The following is a 20,971-nucleotide window of genomic DNA, read 5'->3' as shown; positions in this document are numbered from 1 at the left end:
AATTTGAAAATGGGTAGCAAATGTGACCAATCACAACACAGTTGATGATCATGAGTAACCAATAAATGGACAGAATCGTGAACTTTAAATAGTCTAGAAGTTTGTGATTGGAGACGACGCCAAACGAATTGTCCAGATCTGCGGTCGTTGAGGTCAGATGAAGTTGACGTTGGTTTAGGCTGAGTTGTTTGCTGGTAGTAATAGATTAGCTGTTTGTAAGACTAAACGAACGATTTTCTATTTGTAAGTATTTACAATATAAATATTCTACTTTTCTTGGGAGTGAAGAACTCAATGCTTATGCCTGACAGATTTTAATTTTTTGTTTCCGTTTTTCCATTTAAAGGCGTCGAGAATGCCATCTCAAGAAAACTATGTGTCGGGCAGACAAAACAGATTAACGTCTTTCAAAAATAAGGGGAAAGATGCTGATGTAAGTACGAATTGGTAATAGAGGAAGTTTATGATTTATTTTGGTTTTGTTAGGTTGTCGTGTGGGTAGTGGCATATATTGTTAATTTATAAATTATTAATTCTTACATAATTGAGGTTTTAACTGTAGTCTTGAGAGTATATTGCATGTTTGTAGCAAGTTATTCTGAGTAACTGATTGGGACAAAGTTGATGTTCCAGTGTTTGTGTTCGAAATGTGGAAGCGTGAAATTGAATTGAGGAGTGAAAGAGTATGTTAGTATTTAGGTAACCATTATCCAAAATTATTTTCATCTCTGTTGTAACTGTAGGATGGCCAGGCCGGGTTACAATATTGAGCACTTCTTTTTGTGGGATCTGCTTTTAAATCTGAAGTACTTTTCAGTATGCTTATATATGGAAACAAATCAGGTGTGGAGAATAAGTTGGTATAATTTTCTTTTTGGGTCTAGTAGCTGAGAAAGAAATTTATTCATTAATGTTTAAGGTAGATATATAAGTTATAGTTTATGTTCCAGCGAGGAGCAAGTGGTAAAGGTGAACAAGCCACATCTATCCAAGGAGAAAACATTAATAATAAAACTTGTATTATAGGAGATGCGCAGGCGTCGGAAAGAAGTGAGTGTAGAACTTCGCAAAGCTCGTAAAGATGATCAATTGCTCAAAAGGCGAAATCTAAATGCTGAAGATGACTGTACCCTACGACTACAAGAAAACGCCCAATCAACAGTTGATATGACAATAGAGGCAATTATTGAAGGTACAGTTTTTAATATTTCATTTATAAATTAGAAAGTAGGGAACATGTGTGATATCTAATCATACAAACTTCAACATTTGAAGTGAATATGTGTGCAGTGAATATCATAACCATAATTTGCATTTAAGATTAATACTTCTAGCTAATTACTAGAATTCTAGAAGCAGCTGGTTTTGAACACTTTTTTCAATAATTTACTTGGCTACAGGGAGGATGGGAAGGCACAAGGTAGCATAGTTGGTTGGGGCACTATGGTACAAGCCGGAAGGTCACGGGTTCAATTCCAGATGAGGTCATTGTATTTTTGAATTGACCTAATCCTTCCAGCTACACTATGGCCATGGGGTTGACTCAGCCTCTAACAGAAATGAGTACTAGGAATCTTCCTGGGGGTAAAGGGCAGTCAGCACATAAGGCTGACAACCTCACAGCCATGTGAGAGCCATTTGTCTAGAAAATGTGGGAGCCTCGACATCTCACAACCCTATGGACCTTCATGCCCCGTAACAGGGATAACTTTACCTCACATTTACAGGGAGGATAGGATGGGATGGGCAGGGCATGCAGCTCACTTGGAGAGAGAGGAGGAATGCATGTAGGAATTTGATTGGAAAGCCAGAAGGAAAATGAAGATGTAGGTGGGAGGATAATATTAAAATGGATCTTAAAAGAGATAGGGTGAGGTGGTATGGACTGGATTTGTCTGGCTCAGCATAGGAACCATTGGAGTGTTTCTGTGAGTATGGTTATGAACCTTTGGGTTCCATAAAAGTGTTGGGGAATTCTTGAATTGCTGAGCAACTGGCAGCTTCTCAAGAAGGACTCAGCTCCATGGAGATAGATACTGGGTTACAATGTCATAACTCACACAGTCTTAAGTTTTCACCACCATGCAAACCCAAAATTTAATCCTGCACTCTTTTTGTTCTTGTCATCCACTAATGCATTTCAGTTTTAACTATACTTTGTTCCGAATAACCATGGAATAGACACAATCAAAAGCTGAACAGATGGCTTGTCTTGAAGAGGCTCACCTTGCATACATTTCTCACAATGTCCTTAATATCAGTAGTTCCGCAGTCTCACATGCAACACTAATATTCTATAAAACTTATTAAAATCTGTTCATTTTAAAAGGTCTTGTTTTCAAATGCATTTGAAAACAAGACATTCAAGATATGAGGTGCATCGGAAAGTTCCCAGACTACATGGAAAAAGAAATGCTGACTTAACTTACTCAATTTTGCCTGCCATCTTTTTCAAAATAGCCTCCTTGTTAACATATACAATGATCCCATTGTTTTTTCCATGCTTCCAAAGCATCGTAGTAATCATTTTCCTTATTGCTGTCTGGTGTCACTTGTGATTCTCTTTTGATGTCAGACACAGTTTCATTTTCAATTTGGGAAACAAAGCGAAATAACAGGGGGCTGAGTTTGGCGAGTAAGGAGGCTGGGGAACGATAATCATGTTGTTAAGACAAAGTTGTGATTTTCAGGGATGTGTGGGCAGGTGCGTTGTCGTGATGACGGAGCCAGTTTTGGTTACACCAAAGTTCTGGTCTTTCTCATTGCATATTTTCTTTGAAGCGTCTGAAAATGTCACGGTAAAAGTCATGAGTTGACTGTAGTGTTAGGAGGAACAAATTCACTGTGAACAATCCCCTTTATGTCAAAAAAAAAAACAAAAAAAAAACAATGAACATGCTCTTTGTTGAACTCTGGGCCTTGCAGTGTTGCTCTTCCACTTTGTGCGACAATTGTTGTTTTGTTTCTGGATCATAGCCATAAATCCAAATTCATCACCTGTTATGATCATAGAAATACTGTTAAAAGGGGGGTCGTTGTTAGCCTTCTCTTGTAGCTCAAGGAACACGTTAATGCACCTGCTTTTGATCATTTATCAAGAGTCGGGGTACAAGCTTTGCAGCAGTGCAGTGCACCTTCAAATTTTCTCTTAAGATCTCCTGGTAAACTCCATTGGTATCTGTGAACTCATGGAGATTGGTTAGTGATGGTTTTCATGGATGAGTTCTCAAATTTTTTCAACATTTTCTGTTGTTTTCGTGGTGCTTGGTGACCCTGAATGTTCCATCATATTCAGCTGATGCTCAGCCAGCCTTAAAATGTGAATGCTGTTGAAAAACTGCTGTGTGGCTTAAAGAATGTTCTCCAAAAGCATCATGAAGCATTTCAATGGTTTCATTGTCAGATTTTCTGAGCTTCACATGGAACTTGATGCAGGCACATTGCTTGATTTTGCCTCCCATCACAGACAAAATGAAACATGAAGCCAAAAAAGCACTCCTATAAAAACTGCATGTTCATAGCACGGTGTCACATGGCAGACTTATACAATAGGCTTCCAGAAGTGTGACCTCGGCCTCCCCTCTCATCATCTTTCATTGAGGCGGTTGCAGCAATAACAGTCCGGGAACTTTCTGGTACACCACGTAACAAAACAGGAAGGAACACAACCCACCATCTCAAACACACATGCACAATGAAGGTACTGCGTATTAACAACCTAAGCAATAATAAGATTGGACATCAGTTTCCTCATCCATAATTTTTAACATCTGATGATGACAGCGTTGGTCAGAACATGTAGTATAAAACTTTAAAGTGAATATCATTTAATAAGTTTTATAGAACATCAGTGTTGCACGTGAGACTGTGGAACTACTGATATTATGTGAAAAGTGCAACAGGATGCTGCAATACAATATTACGAGAAGTAGTCTCACAGTGTCTATTCTATAAGTACACAAAGGCATTATATGAATAAAATGCATTGACGGACATGTTCAGTAGCGAGTGTTTCCATTGAAGAATGACAGACAGCTAATTGAAAAGTGGCTTTCTAATAAAGATGAAAATCTTCCCACATGTTCTGGAATTTGTCCCATGAAGAAACATTCCTGAAGAAGGCTTTCTTTTTAAATGCATATAAGACTTTAGTGATGGACGGCCCTCATATCTGAATGTTAAACGTAGAAAAACAAATTGTGAAATTGTGTATACTTGTGAGACGTCATGGAGTAGCGTGTATAGTATATTAACAACACACTGTATTATTTCTGTGTTTTGAAGTTACATGTGTGTTATATGGACTTGTGCCTACTGATCTGTGTAGTTGGCCCCATCCTAATTAGTGTAGATTTGCTTAGACCTGTCTGTTGTGTGATTTATTTCTCATCTTAGTATGCCTTCCAGTGCTGAATTTGAAGATCTGTATTTTAGTTTTATTGGCCAGAAACCTTGGAAGTGGAACCGGAAGAAGAAGTAGATATAGACAAGAAAGGACCATATATTTTACAAAGTGAGGTGGAGAAAGCTATCAAGGACATGAGGAATGGAAAGGCTACAGAGGAGATGATGTACCTGGAGATGTGCGTAAGTTACTGGGAGAAGGTGGTTTGAAAACACTGACAAAACTAATAAACACCATATATGAAACTGGGGAGTGGTCCAAGGACTTTGCAGAAGTGACAATGATTGCCTTAAAGAAAAAGACAAAAGCTACAAAATGCAGCAACCATCACACAATAAGCCTTATGGCACATACAGCAAAGATAAAAGCAGAGATACATGAAAGAAGAATTGAAAGGAAAATAGAGGATATACTTGGGAGGATCAGTTTGAATTTAGAAGAGGAAAAGGAACCAGGGATGCAGGGAAATGGGTATCGATTGGCGTGAAAGAAGATTGATTAGTAAATTGTACACGGATCAGAAAGTTAGAGTGGGGCTGGGCAGAGGGGAGACAAGAAGTGTGGGGATTGAAAGAGGAGTTTGACAAGGATGCTGTTTATCACCAATTTTGTTCAACTTGTACAGCGAATGCCTTACCAAGGAAGCTCCGGATGGGCTTGGAGACTTCAAATTAGCAGGGCAAATTATTCAAACTGAAATATGCAGATGACCTTGTGTTAATGGCTAGGGAAGAAACCGTGCTACAGGGTATGATTGATAGACTAATCGAAATTGGAAGGTGCTATGGCATGGAAATGAATGTGGAAAAAACAAAAGTAATGAAAATTCTGAGACAACCAACCCCAGTCACAATAAAGATAGACCAAAAACAACTGGAGAATGTGAAATGTTTTAAATATTTGGGTAGCTTGTTAACAGATGATGGAAGGTGTACTAGTGAAATTAAATCTAGGATTGCCATGGTAAAAGCTGCATTTAGCAAGAAGAAGAATCTTTTTACCAGCAAATTGGACTTAAATTTGAGAAAGAAACTAGTGAAATGCTACATTTGGAGCATTGCTTTGTATGGGGCTGAAACTTGGACACTTAGGGCAGTAGATCAGAAACACCTGGAAAGCTTCGAAATGTGGTGTTGGAGAAGGATGGAGAAGATCAGTTGGACCGATTATGTGAGAAATGAAGAAGCGTTATTTAGAGTCAGTGAGCAGAGGAATATCCTACATGAAATAAGAAAACGGAAGGCTAATTGGATTGGTCATATCTTACGCGGTAACTGCCTTCTAAAATAAGTTATTGAAGGAAAGATAGAGTGGCGGATAGAAGTGACCAGAAGACAAGGAAGAAGACATAAGAAGATGCTGGATGACCTTGGGGACAGAAGAGGATATTTTCATTTGAAGGAGAAAGCTCTAGATCACATTAAATGGAGGAACTGTTTTGGAAGAGACTGTGGACCTGTCGTCTTGACAGATTACTGATGAATGAATGTACTTGTTGGTCTCAACTAATCCCCATCTGTCTTGAGAAGTGTGTGCACACTGCAGACAGCTAGGAGATATCTTGAGCCAAGGCTGGCTCAGTGGTGTTAATTTGATATTGGAAGTGACTGAAAAACTATTGCAAGTGGAAACAGATTGCTTTTGTCACTTTGCAGTTTCCTTGGTCTTGAGTACTGTAGAGGTGTTTCTTGTAATTTTGGTTACCAGTTCCCTCAGATATCCAACATTTGATTGGAGATCCTGTTAATAAAGTAGTTGGTTTTGTTTGAAATTCTGTTTAAGGAATGGATAGCGGTGATGACCACCTTCAGCTTGTCTCAACCCAAGCTGCACGGAAAACACTCAGCAAAGAAATGAACCCACCAATTGATGCCATGATTGAATCAGGAATTGTTCCCAGATGTGTGGAATTCCTGTCTCGGTTTGATAAGTATGTAAGCTTAATATTTCATTCTGTTTTTTTTTTTGTAAGCAATCCACAGTTAGGAAATTCCTTTTTACAAGAAAAATTGAAAGGGTACTTTAATTGTAAGGAAGGATGGTAGTAGCTTTGTTAGAAGTCAATGTTGTACTGTTAACTTTGTTATTGTGTTAAATTTGAAGATGTGTAAGCTATAATGATTATTAATATGTAGCTGTCTGATGATTTTGAAGCAATGCTTTGGGCACCTTATTTTTCTGTATTTTTTATGTTTAAAATACATTAATTGAAACTGTCTGAGAATCTTGAGATAAGCTTGTAAAAGTGAAGTTTCACTTAAGACAGTTGATCACCATTACTTCAAACTGAATATATCGTGCTGAATCCATATATTTCTATATATGATATAAACTCCGTCCTAAGTGCAACAATATATTGTAGGTCTTTCGTCTTGCTTTCTTCTACACTGCATGTTTTGGCCGCAAACGGCCATCATCAGGTGTATACACTTGTGTAGCTGTTACACTGCACCCAGTTTAAAATTAAAAACATACAGGTCTTCCCAATTGTTCCCTTCATCGCTGCTAACAGGATCTACTTTCCTGATATTTGTCTGATTCGTACCTCATCTTTGCCACCCACACAGGTCAATTTTGACCTTCATGAACTGGCACTTTTAAAATCTTCAGTTCCAATCTTAAAAATTCTTTTTAAAATTTTGTTTTCCAAATTTTAAATTTAAAATTTAAAATTCTCAGGGTTACTTGTTCCATGTCTATAGTGCTGCAGCGGCTACTTCTTGTTTTCAGCACTGTACAGGTGTTATTCTGTGTAGGCTCCCTGTGTGCATGCCACTGCTTATCTTTACTACTGAATATTTTAAAAGTGCCAGTTCATGAAGGTCAAAATTGACGTGTGTCGATGGCAAAGATGAGGTACGAATCAGACAAATATCAGCAAAGTAGATCCTGTTAGCAGTGACAAAGGGAACAATTGGGAAGACCTGTATGTTTTTAATTTTAAACTGGGTGCAGTGTAACAGCTATGTGAGTGTATACACCTGATGATTGCCGTTTGCGGCCGAAACATGTAGTGTAGAAGAAAGCAGGACGAAAGACCTACAATATATTGTTGCACTTAGGACGGAGTTTGTATCATACATCGTATATAGTGCAACAGGATGCTTAAATATAATACCATATATTTCTGCTTGATTTCATTAATTTGTTTGGTGTTTGGACAATAGTGTGTGTACTTAGCTTTTAATCCACTTGTTTGTTTGTTTGTTTGTTTGTTGTTTCTCTCTCTCTCTCTCTCTCTCTCTCTCTCTAGCCTGCCTGTTGTCCCTTTTATGTCCCACGTTAATGGTGGGGATGGAAATCACGATTAATCGAAAACCCGGTTAAGGCCAATTTTATTAAAAGTAGTACTGTAATACTGTACCTTCATAATACTATAGGCCTACCTGTATTTAAATTTATTCAACCTCATTTTTATGTCCTCTCATGGCCTATGTAATACTTCTTTTACATTACACAGAAGTATGAATTAGTTATTTCAATCACAGTGTTCAACAACATCCAACACTTTTTACGACTGTTCACGCTTAACACTTAAAAAATCCAACGTTGTCGTTTTCTTTTTCACGGCATTTTCCTTTTTACGGATATCCATACGAAGCCTACATAATATTAGCTTGTCACTTAATAAACTGTTCTCTTCACTCTCAAGATAGTCTAGTAAGGATTCCAAATGATTAAGAGCAGTGCCATGTGATATTTTCTTACTAGTAGCACTGTCCACCTCTTCCTCATTCTCACTTTCTTCCCGCTCTTCTGGCTGCACCCCTACTGAACTTACGATTTCGTCACTGTTTAACATTTTGAAGCCCGGTTCACACGAGTTTCTGTTCAATACTTATCACAACACGCGTCCTTTTACACCCTGACATTTTGCTAATGCACTTGAAGATTGATACAAATAGACTAACTGGGGCAGTGTATCTGTCCTTGAAACTTTCCACAAATCCTTGCATTCTTTCACCCCTACCCTAGAACATTGTGTTAGCATTACGGGACCAAAAAATGCAGAGCTCATTTCACACTAGTGCAAAAATAGTGTTACAACTCACCATATGAAACAAAAGTGAATGAATATTAAACAACATAGAAGCCTCAAAAAAGCCCCAGTAAAGCCGCAAACCGGTTTATCGGCCCCCAGATAACCGAGAGTTGGGTGTAGTTGAAATTTTGTGGTCTGTAGTGTCATGTGAAAACATCTTATCAGCTATTGACAAATGGAAAAGACATGTTCACACTGTAATCTGATAAAATGAAGGTTCCTGTTTGACATTAATTTTGATAGAAGGTTGACTGAATTTTAAATGTAAGGTCTATTTTTAACTGTCAAAATGGAAAATATAATACTGAGTATTGAATCAACCATACTGATTTAATCTTTTTATACACTGGTATGTTCTACACAACCTACATGAGTTTTATTCAGATCAGTAGACCCATTTGTTTTACCATTTTTAAATATAATTTTTATACCACTTGATAGGAACATGTTTACCTGCTGTTAGCCAGCAATAGCCTTCCCTTCTGGCTCCACCATTCCGACCCTCAGCCCTCATGTCACAGTATATATGTAAGCAAGCGTTTGTGCCCTATTGACATGGCTGGGAATGCATTTGTTTGTTTTAGCCCATCACTGCAATTTGAGGCTTCTTGGACACTTACAAACATAGCATCAGGAACATCTGAACAAACAGATACTGTTGTTAAATGTGGGGCTGTACCAAAACTAGTCCAGCTTCTAGGTTCATCGTATATGCATGTTACGGAGCAAGCCGTGTGGGCACTGGGTAACATTGCTGGTGATTGCCCAACATCTCGTGACTTGGTGTTGAAGTTCGGAGCTATGCCTGCACTTCTGGAGCTAATCAAACCTGATACTACAGTGAGTTGATGAAATATTCTAAAGTTACTTGCTTAATGCTTTTATCATTATGGTGCATACCCCTGCATTTAGGTACTATATGTCACACAAGTGGATGTCAGATTAGGTAACATCTCTGTTCTGCTGTTGCATATATTGGGCAGATAGGCTATTAGTTCAAAGTTCCCATCATGTGATACTACTGATTTTCCCCCCAAAACATCATAATGTATAGATCTAACTGTGTTTTGTGTTTCATTATATTTTACAAAGCTAAGTAGAGGCATTCGTTTTTATTTCAACCGATTTTGTTCCACTCCATCTCTTCCGGCATCATAACCTGTGAGAAACAGTGTATCGGGATGCCAGTGGTTGTAACATGAACTCGGAAGATTAGGATACACTTACTACCTTAGCAAGTCAGTAATTTAGAGATGAACCTGTTCACGAAAGGAAACTTGTGTAAAGGAAAATGCCAAGCATAATGTGCATTTGGTAAGATTTCAGGAAGACTGTACTCTGGAAGTTTTCATGTCATATTTTTATATCTAAGAAGTTAGTATGTTCCATTCATTTCCAGTCCTTCCTGATATTGGATGGTGATGAAGCATTTTATTAAAAAATATTCAAATATGAAGTGTATCAGACAAATTTTCATGTATATGAATTTTATTTATGAATGCCTATTTTTTTCATGGGTGTACCAAATCCAGTGGGAATGCTGCAAATTAACCTTGAGAGATGAATGTAAGAAAAATTTTGTATGAAGTTAATGAGTCATATAGCATTTGAGGTTCTCACAATAATCGTTATGAAGAGTTCAATCTTTTGGGATATAATGCTCTGCTTTCCACCTGCTTCATGCTGATTTCTTGCTTAGCCTATTCTTCAACTCTGAAGATGGAGGTGACATGTTCCTCCGAAACATTGGTTGACTTTCAATGGACTGCATGACATTATTTCCCAGAAGACAGAACTCTTTTTAATAAAGAGATGTTATTGACTGATTACTTTTGTATCTGCCTTTATATATATTGTCACATGACAGAGTGACTCTCAGTGTGGTTTCAGATTGGCTGTTGGATTTATTGACCACTTCAGCACACGACTTGTGATTACATTTAATTATAATGCCATCACTAATTTCAGCACATTACTGACCACTAGAGCACAGCCTGCAGTGCCTTCACTAGCAGTCGCCTGGTGCTAGCTCCAACAGTGGCTATTCCTCTGCTTCTGTGCTCATGTCCTTTCTGAATGGTGACTCTCTTCCAACTGAACTAAGCTTTAACTTTGTGCTGCTCATAACTCCTCGACACAGACCACCATAGAAACATCGTTTCCGGCAGTACCTCGGTTGTGTGTTGATTCGTTGTAGTGCAGATGTTGCTTATATTGTTTCCATGGGAATGTGTTTGATTGCAAAGCACGTTACCCAGTAAGAGCACTGGTATATTTGCTTATCTCTTAGTGGTTACCTAGTAATGGCTGTACATGCCACAATATGCTTTCAGGTTTGTTTGTTTGCTTTTAGTTGGAGTATGTTCTGATGTTTTGAGGCAGGGAATGGGAACTGCTCATTAGAAGTATCTTTGAATTGTGGAAAAATTAGTTAACATCATTTTAATGAATGAGATTTTCATGATATCATATAGCTAGTTAAATCTGAATTCTGTGCTGTCATTTAGTGTATTGACTTAAGCCTTTTTTTTTTTTTCATGCAGGTTTCATTCTTGAGAAATGTTGTGTGGACTTTGTCTAATCTGTGTCGGAACAAGAATCCACCTCCTCCTTTTGAGATTGTTCGGATGAGTCTACCTGCATTGAGTAGACTTCTTCATTATTCCGATATGGATGTGCTTGGTAAGCAGAAGTGATGTATGAAATATCTTAAGTCTTCATTTATATATATTATATATGACTGGAAAATAAAAATACTGAACTTTTGGTGAGAGTCAGGTCAGGTATTTCTTTACAAAGATCTGCAACTTGTTTGTACAGCCATATCTTTAATCAGTTAACTGTCTGTCAGCATTATGCAGCTAGCTGTGGGTGACGGCAAGGTGGTCACCTAATAATAGAGACTTTCATATCAGTGTCAGATTGTTTTACTGTACAGGGTATTTTAAATTTTATTTAAGTATCCACTACAATGGCAAGTTATGCTTTCTGGTAAAACACTTGAATTTCATTAAATTTTATTAACTGGTCTTAAACATTTTATAATGGCGTTTATTTACATTATATGACTCACAGCTGTTAATGTTGTGCATTTCTTTAATAGCCAATTGGAGCATATTCTTAATTTTTTTGTTATTACAGGAATTTTTTTTCCTTCAGTGCTTAAAAATTTACACAGGAAATTCTATGCTATCAAAAAATACTCAACAAAATAATTAAATTTTAATTTCGTTTCTTTTGTAGCTGATGCATGCTGGGCTCTGTCATACCTTACTGATGGAACCAATGACAAAATTCAAGCTGTTGTTGATGCTGGTGTTGTTCCACGTTTAGTTGAACTTCTTGGTGCTAGTAAAGTTACTGTGCTAACACCAGCCTTGCGTGCTGTTGGTAATATAGTCACTGGCAATGATGTTCAGGTTTGTTGCCACTTTCTTTTAATTGATATAACTTATTTACTTGTATGTGAATATAAGGACACATCTGTAGTCAGGAACTTTTGAGTTAACAGATGAATCTGGACCTTCCCATGTTACAAATATTTACTAAAATTCCTAAGTTCTCTTCATGGATTTTAGCCCAAATTTCAGATTTTGTTGTATTCTTTTCAATCGGTACAGAACAGTGAAAGAGCCACACCTGTCTAGGATCACTCATAGGACCTAAAATAAGAGAAATATAAATGAATGTCACTTTGTAGACTATTATTTACGACACAAAGGCAGGAAGAAACTGGTAAAATCAACGAGAATTGACAAACAAAGGAAAATGTGAAATATACTGTATGTGTTGTAGGAAGGGTTAATTTAATGATTATGTGATACACAGACATGAACGCCCTCCATTGGAAGTGTCTGAGCTAATGTTCTGCAAAGAGACAGGTGCTTTTTCCACTGAGTCTCATGGCCCTTTTAGTGCTTGCCTTGAAGACTAGGTGTGGTATCGTCATGTCATCATGATACAGGGAGTCCATCTGTGTATTTTTAAAGTACAAAATTGAGCAGTTTTTTTCTGTCTTTCTTTGGTCACTTTATGTGGAACTGGCATGCTTTAGTTGTTCTTTGACTTCCCTCAGTATCAGACATTTACTTTGGTAATATGAAGTTTTTGTGCAACTGTGCAATAGTTTCTTCTGCTTGTTTCACAACCATTAACTTGAAGTTCACATGGGTGAATTTTCCCCTTTTGGTACCTGTAACAATGTAAAGACCTGGTCACACATTTATTTTAACCAGGGTATTGTACATTTTGCTGTCACAGAAATGTACATGTTGAAGCTCTAAGGACCAGGTGCTACTGACTGTTCCTGGCTCTGCAGTGTTGATTTTATGGACTAGAGCTAATTGTAAGCATCTGTCCATGATTTTGAGATGAATGAGAGAATGCAACAAATCAGTCCAGTTTCCTCAGGGTGCATCTGGTGATGGAGAAAACCTTGACTTCAGTGCATGTTTTCTAGGTCCACAAATATAAGATGGCCCTTGTCTTTCCAGATATCCATATATGAAAGAAACCTCTTTTATTTAGGTAAACAAAATGTATATTATGTAGGGGACTGACTACATGTTCACTTTGTCTGATGTTATTTCTTAGAAGACTTGATTTTGAAGGACTTCTTTGCTAGTACACTACCTAGTCTTAAAGTGCAGACTGCATAATACTATTGGCGGCAAGGCCTGATGGTTCAAGGTATTTTGTAATATATGAACACATATTTTTATATGGTGGAGTGTAATATGACTCTGTGTTGTTCTCTGATTGAGAGATGTAACGTACCTTCTACCCAGATAAAAGTTGTGTTCATTTCTTATTTACAAACTGGAGTCTGTAACACAAAGGCTACTGTTCTAGTTTATGAGAATGCCTGTCTGTCTAAATGGTAGCACTGCAAGTATTTGCCTGTATAGGATATTATATAATTTGGTTTTACTTTATAGACGGATGCAGTTATCCAGGCTGGTGGATTGACTTATCTTAGGGAACTTCTGAATCATCCACGACTGAACATTATGAAGGAAGCTGCCTGGACCGTGTCTAATATTACTGCTGGAAATGTGGACCAGATTCAGGAGGTTGTAAATGCAGGCATACTTGAACCTCTTATACACGTGTTAGGATCGGTAAGTGTATAGTAAAGTATTCCATGATTGTGTTCAAAATAAAATAGTAAGGGAGACTCTAATGTGCTAGTATAACATCTAGAGTAGATTTGATCATATATTTTTCACACAAGTTGAAATGTGAATTTTGTAACTCTTGGGAGTACTTTTTTGAAAAATATTGTGCTTATGAGGTCTACAGAATATTCCTTATGTATAGTGGCTGGCAGGCAGGGATGGAGTGTTGCGTAGTCCTTACTGTTTGTTCAGGACAATTTAATATTCATGGCAAAATCTGACAGGTGGCAATGTTGATTTGCTCTTTTCATATAATTTATCCCTATAGTTCTGTCATTATTTGATCATTCCTTGTCCCACCTGCATGAGATATCGCAGGTTACAGTGTAGAGTGTGTAATGTAGCACTTATCAGATCATCATTTGAGCAGGATGAGATGGCAGTATCTCAACCATTTAAGGTACAGCCAGGAACATTGCAGTGGAACAGAGTTTGCAAGTAAAGCATATGAAGCTGTTCTAATGAAACCTGTTTGGGGATTCTTTGGAGGGAAGGAGTAAAGCATCCCACTAATGCAGGTGGACCCCTCGACACTGAACTCCCTTGGCTGTTGATGTAACCATCATAACCTTGACATCTTCATCTGACCTGAATCTACAACAAATTAGTACATCCTTGAGGTGGCCAGAAACGTGAATTAGTTAGAATTTGAACAGCTCTCATATAATTGTTTTCATCTGTTGTCTCCTGATGTGCCCTTCGTTACACCATTACTTAATTACCTCTAAATGTATGAATACTGCATGTTATATCTACCAATGAATGTGTAAGAGGTGGGCCTTCTTGGCCCTTGCACCGCGACCACAGTGTTCTGTTGTGCCTATATCTACCAAATATGTGATTTGAGTGAGGAACTGTCAGCAACATGGTTGGCTTACAAGACTGCAGTATCCAGTCTTTCCCTGGTAAGAAGTTTTCAGGGACCTTTTTGGACCAGTGGATTTGAACACTGAACTAAGGGAAATCTTAAATGAGGGTAATTTAACAATAAAATTGACATGGGAGCGATGAAACTGAATGTTAAATGAGGGGAAATCTTAAATCAGAGAACATCAGACATGGATTCTGTTGTATTCTTGTATTCAGTAATAACACAGTCTGGTATTTTTCATGTGTTAACAGTACAGAAATTGCCCCACACCTCTCCTGGGTTAAAGTTCAACAAGTTAGATGGTATTAATGTAGCTGAATGTGGTGTATGAGATTAGTGGTTGGCATTCACAATGCATAGTAAGCAGAAGTCAGGAAAATTTATAAGATTGTATGTGGAAAGAAAGTTTATAACTCTTTAGTTTCAGATATAATCTATGCCTACTTCATATTTTTCCTAGGGTGACTTCAGGTCTCAGAAGGAAGCTGCATGGGCAGTGACAAATTTTACATCTGGTGGTAACATTCAGCAGATGGCAGCGATTCTTCATATGGGTGTTCTCGGGCCATTTTGTGACTTGCTAGGCAGTAAGGATTGGAGGACGGCTGTTGTGGTAATGGATGGACTGAGCAATATTTTGGAGGTAACTGAATTGTATTGCATAAGAATAGGGTTAATTATGCCACAGATTCTATATGACAAGGTAGTTCATGTTTTGGGAAATTATGTCCACAAGTAATTCAGTATAGAAACTTACAGTAGTATTTTAAGGGTCCCGGTTTAAAATTTCACAAATGGTGTGTGTGATTTGATGTTCTCATAGCAGTGGCTGTACAGATTGCTGTCTTGGATGTGATGCGATCGGTATATAGGAACCAACCTTTTGGAGAAAACTGTTGCCTACATCTTCAAGATAGAAGTTGGAGGCATCACATTCCTCCAAAATATTACTCTCATCAACTAAACTGCATGTCATAACAGCCTAGAAAACTGTAACCTTCTTAATTGGTACTTCACTGTGCATTGAAATTTAAAATTTTGAATTTGTGATATTGATTTATTTAGTCCTGGCTTCGAATGTCTGTATTCTTTTGAACAGTTGACTGAATATGTTCTCATTTGCTCTCTCTGATGCCTTTCCTAGACTGCTGAAAAAATGGGGGCGCTTGACAGAGTGGCTCTCATGATAGAGGAATGTCGTGGCCTTGACAAATTGGAGCTGCTGCAAAATCATGAAAATGAGCAAGTTTATCAAAAAAGCTTAAACATCATTGATAATTACTTCTCTGAGGGGGTGAGTATGACATACATAATAGGAATGTTTTTTTAAGTTTGATATTTGCATTGAACCCTGGAGAATATGTCACAGTGTGACTTTTTTCCCTTGTTTGTTTATGTTTATTGTGAACTTTTGAAGGTAAAATTAATGTGTGAGGTAGAGGTTTTATGAAATTAATGCCCTGAGGCCTAGTTCATATTAGAGAGAGAAGTTAAATGCATACAGAATGAAATGGAAAGTGGTTTCTATTTTATCATTTGCATTAACATTTTACTTTGTTATATTTCTTCAGTATAAATTTGTATTAAAGTATGAAAGTAATGTTTGTACTGCTTTGTACAAAGGACACAGCACACATATAACATCATAACGCATATAAGCCCACACACCACCAAGAATGACGACTCCCACCCACGGGAAGAATTGACAACCAACAACGACTTACGACAATTTGAATTAAATTTTAAATAGTTTAATAGTGATTAATCCAAACATAAGAAATTTACTGTGGGGAAAAGTGATAATTCCTGTGCTGCGTATAGCCTATTGGCATACTCAATTATTCTGCATGTTTTATGTTTTTATATGATGAGTGTCATCGTAACTAAAACCTATGACAATAATACTGGCACATGTTCGGAATCCAGGAGTCACTTCCATAGTAACGCTAGAACAGACCGTTGCATAGGTAGTGACAATAGCGGTATTGTAGCCGCAACAGTTGGCCATTGCCTAGGAAGTAACAACAGCGATACTGTAATCCCAACAGTGAGCATTGCATAGAGATGAGTTTCCACTGTTATAACAAAGGCTCATTGTATAGCAACCGCCAAGGAATAAATAGCCCAGCTTCAACAAGAAGCGGTCAGTCTCGGAGCAGATGCCGAAGGATACAGAAGTCAGTCTGAAATTAACCACCGAAAGAGAGTCTGGAAATAACCACCGGAGAAGACAGTCTTTGGATAGATGCCGAAGTATACAGAAGATAGTCTGGAATTAGCCTCCATAGAACACAAGTCTTCAGAAAACCGCCGCCGAAAGCAGTCTAGGAATTCACAGAGATATAGTGGAAGCAGTAATGTGATACTGCAAGGGATCACAATTGTAAAGCGTGTGATTGTATCAGTGAAGGACAATAAAGGTTCTACTGAATTTGAGACCTACTTGGATTTATTTGTTGCGTGACGAAGCATACATCTGTGAATAACACAACTGAAAGTGAACATCAAACCAGCTTAATTAACAGTGTCTCCTGCCATATGAAAAGTGCCTCTGATGATGGTTTTAATTAAACCGAAACACGTAAGGCAAGAATAATAAAAGTGATGTGACCTCTATTGCTGCACTGGACGGAAAATTCTATTAACTTTCTAATGTTACATAAGAGAGATATTTCTAAAATACTGCAGGATAATGACCTATAGAATACATTTTAAACCAATATTGACATTTAATGCTGAAACTTTGACTCTTGTAAAGAAAAGGAAAAGCAATAACTATGATATTTTTAGAAGCAATGAAGAAGTGGGAAAGAAACTTTTTTATTTTTTGTTTTATTTTTTTAGGAATTTGGAATTAGAAGTTTGTTGACACAATTAGAAGAGAAACTACTGCAGTTTCTTGGCCAAGTAAAAATTATGGGTGGGACAAAGATATGAATTACTTTAGAAATAGAATTTGAAGGGAAGACCCCCTAGGGGTTGACCAAAAACAAAATGGTTCAATCAGGCACTGGGAGATATCAGGAGGAAAGGAAGGAGCTGGAAAGATATTAGAAAGGAAAGATTGTGGGAAAGTACAAGATATTGTTTTGTCATTGAGAGTGAGAGATAGGAATATGCCTGATTTCTTGTGTTGGTGCTTGTGTAGTGTTGAGTTCTGTGTGAAAGAGAAATTTGAATGGTTGCTATGATGCTGTTACCATCATGAAACTAAAACCCTCACCCATGAAAAGAGTTTGGATCATAATTTCAGGTTCCTTTTACTTCTCACTTTTTATTCATCTCAAACAGGATGGTGAGGACCCCAGCATAGTTCCTCGTCAGACAAATGGTCAGCTGGACTTCAACACCAACACAGTTCCTGATGGTGGATTCTCATTCTAAACATGATCTGTTGTATCGATACCACGATAAAATGGATAAAGACTTCACATTCGAACTCATCCACCAAGGCCCAGACTGTTTTGATTCTTAAAAGTATTTTTTATGTTCAGATTTCAATTTTCAATCATCCATTCTTTTTTGTATTAGATAAGTACTTTGATCAGTGCCAAAATTTTTAGATGCAGTGGTAGAATTGTATTATTCATGTTTTATCAACTGAATTGTCATGTTGTTGGGTGATAGGCTGAACTTCTAATTATCTATCCTAATGTTTTTTGTACAAGTTTTCTATGTTATAATTAGTGTAGTGTTTTTAACAAGTTTCAATTGTACAGTTATGTTAATAAACCATTTTGAGATAGCAGGTGCATTTATTACATCAAAATATTGATACCATTGGATTACATTTACACATTTAAATAGCATAGCATTTCAAATCATGTCCAACATATATTGCCTAACTTTGGTGTAAGTTTCCCTTGGTGTCTACCATTTGTCTGTGTGTAGAATTTAAATGTGAAGAGAAAGGACTGCCAGGAAGACCTAATAGCAGATTCAGGATAATATTAAAATGGATTTTGAAGGAATAGATTCATTTGGTTCAGGTCATGAACTAGTGGTGACTCCCAGTGGATACAGTAACAAAATATTTGGATGCATAATAGATGGGGAATATGTTCTTCAGTAAAGGTCTCTGGTCCATAGATATATATAATAAAGTCAGTAAATTATGTGGACAAATAGCACATGAAATGTCAGGCTGACATGGTTGAGAGCTGGACAAGATTTTATTAACTTCAGACTCCAGGAAAGCTTCAGATCTTAAGATGTCTGTAGCTCAGACTAGTGCTGAATGGTAGTGTGATTAGTGAAAAATGAATTCATTCATTTATTCACCTTCCATAAATCCTGTCAAGAATACATTCTCATGTGGATGTGGAGATCGTCCTAGTTACTTTTCAATTGGTAAGGATATAGCAGAAAGCAGACATGGCTGAAAATGAGGTACTATCTTGATATTTGCTTGGACTGGGGAACTTGACAAAACCCAAGTCATGATGGTATCCTGGCTGGGATTTTAAACGGCTCTCAAATAGAAGTCAGAAGTGCTACTGCTTGAACCATCTCAGTCTCTACCCCCTGGAGTTAACTGTATCTTTGTTTTCTTCAATTGAGAGACAAAGCAATGAACAGTGATTTCAATTATATAAGTATATTGCTTCAAAAGCTTTTATGATGTTTCCCTTTTTATTGTATTCGATCAATTCAGTGGAACGAATTATGAAACTGATCGAACATGCTAGAAAGGGTAACATTACGAATATAAAAGAAAATTACTATATTTATAAATTCAAACAATTCAAGGAACTAATAGAAGAACAAAAGTGCACAGAAGAAAATGATAACCAGAATAGTATGTTCGACATAGCGTTAAGACATGAGTACACGCCCATAAGAACAACATAGGGGACAGGGATATAAATACCCCACACAACACACCACAAATGAATGCTTCAATACACAAGAAAAGGAGAAACAACTTGACAATAACATGAAGGAACAGACAAAATTGAACCTAAATAAAAATTGGAATCAAAGAATAATTAAGTACATGCACTTTTATATAAATATATCCATAATATAATTACAGATCCTTAATGTATCATATAAATAAGGGAAACAATGCTGGCTGGACCTCAGTGGTTCAAGACTTTAAATATTAAGGACAATAATATTCTATTAACACTTTTAACTTTAAATATTTTATACAAAGTTTAAGCATATGTATTATGAGCTATGTAACAATACCTGTAGTTTCTTAGCATGCTGTTAATGCCTTCTGAAGATGGTCACAGCTGACTGAAACATGTAAAGGTATTATATAAATATATATCGAGTCACACTGGATGGTGTTGTCAAATCATTTTATAATTAACTAGTGTGATGGACCAGAATGAATAAAGTTAAAAATGCACTTCACTATTGCATTGTGGATGCCTGTCAGATCACCTGTAACTACCCTGGCATCTTTGAATGGATATGCTGATCCTGAGGGGATGTGTTGAGCTACGCACTGAATCTTGTGGAGGACATTTTGGGCACTTATAAACGTACTGTTTCAGCTATAACTCACAAATGAAATGTCTCTGGACACATGCTGATATGGATTGTTTTTCTTCTTATAGTATATAGAACTTTACCCTAAGTTCATTTACATCTTTCAATCTCTCTCTCTCTCTTACACACACACATACAGCACAGTCTTCAGTGCAGGTTCAAGGTTACTGGTTAAATCACCACTTAGTCCATATTTTTATGTAAATTTGACATGTTTTGGCCACACAGGACCATCATCAAGTGGTAAACTAATGTAGTACAATACTTATATATGATATTAACTCCATGGAGAAGAGTTCTTGAGAAGCTACCAGTCACTCAGCTATCCAAGAATTTCCCAACATTGCACGGACTTCGAAGGATCAGTACCATGTTCACTAAAGCCTGTTACTTGCTCATATTTAATTAAATTCTCCATACAGAAAAGTGTGCCAAATTAATGTTGTATATGTTGAAAAAGAAGGATTGGTATGTTATGTACAAATTGTTGGTATGGTGAGTCATTTCTAAAAATATTAAAAAATTTTTTTTCTTGCCAGGTTATCCTGAAAATGGAGGCATGACATTACTCCAATAAATGGTACCCATCTATGTACTTGACTATATGGTATCACTACCCAAAAACCAATCATATGACTTATTATCATGAAAACATGAACTCTTATACACAAAATTAAATTTGCTCAGTGACTCAGTGTTTATTCTACAATGCCAAATATGAGTATGAGCATAATTTGAGAAGGGGTTTTGAAGGTTAGGATATATGACCTCAGAGTTACTTTTACCTATTATGCTCTCTGAAGAGGGCATAAATTGTGTAATTTAGACTGTAATGGTTCTGGGTTCTGTCATCTTTGTTCTTAAGAATGAGCAGGTTGGTCTAGTGGTAAATTTCTAGTCTTGTGTTTAGCATGTGCTAATTACTGTCAGCAGAGACACCACCTATTCTCATTGAGGTTTCATTCTTCTTGGTT

General features: G+C 37.1%; 1 protein-coding gene and 1 long non-coding RNA gene across 2 annotated transcripts; one reads left to right on the top strand and one right to left on the bottom strand.

The window, feature by feature from the left end:
• Positions 1 to 105: 105 nt before the first annotated feature.
• Positions 106 to 18,240, top strand: LOC111870303 (importin subunit alpha-1). The gene is made up of 11 exons (XM_023862471.2): positions 106 to 243; positions 347 to 433; positions 1,027 to 1,192; positions 6,188 to 6,335; positions 9,032 to 9,287; positions 10,991 to 11,129; positions 11,691 to 11,866; positions 13,385 to 13,567; positions 14,956 to 15,138; positions 15,640 to 15,789; positions 17,787 to 18,240. Exons 2-11 carry the CDS (start codon positions 356 to 358, stop codon positions 17,877 to 17,879), a joined length of 1,572 nt encoding a protein of 523 aa, XP_023718239.1. The 5' UTR covers positions 106 to 243; positions 347 to 355; the 3' UTR covers positions 17,880 to 18,240.
• Positions 18,160 to 19,996, bottom strand: LOC117282775. The gene is made up of 2 exons (XR_004513636.1): positions 19,890 to 19,996; positions 18,160 to 19,739 (listed from the first exon to the last, which is right to left on the bottom strand). It is a non-coding gene; the product is annotated as an uncharacterized LOC117282775 (long non-coding RNA).
• Between the last annotated feature and the right edge of the window lie 975 nt (positions 19,997 to 20,971).

This window comes from Cryptotermes secundus, unplaced genomic scaffold, assembly GCF_002891405.2.
Source record: "Cryptotermes secundus unplaced genomic scaffold, Csec_1.0 scaffold354, whole genome shotgun sequence".
In the NCBI taxonomy this organism is placed as follows: Eukaryota; Metazoa; Arthropoda; class Insecta; order Blattodea; family Kalotermitidae; genus Cryptotermes; species Cryptotermes secundus.
Note: the sequence above shows the minus strand (reverse complement) of the source record. Positions and strands in the feature narration are given on the sequence as shown.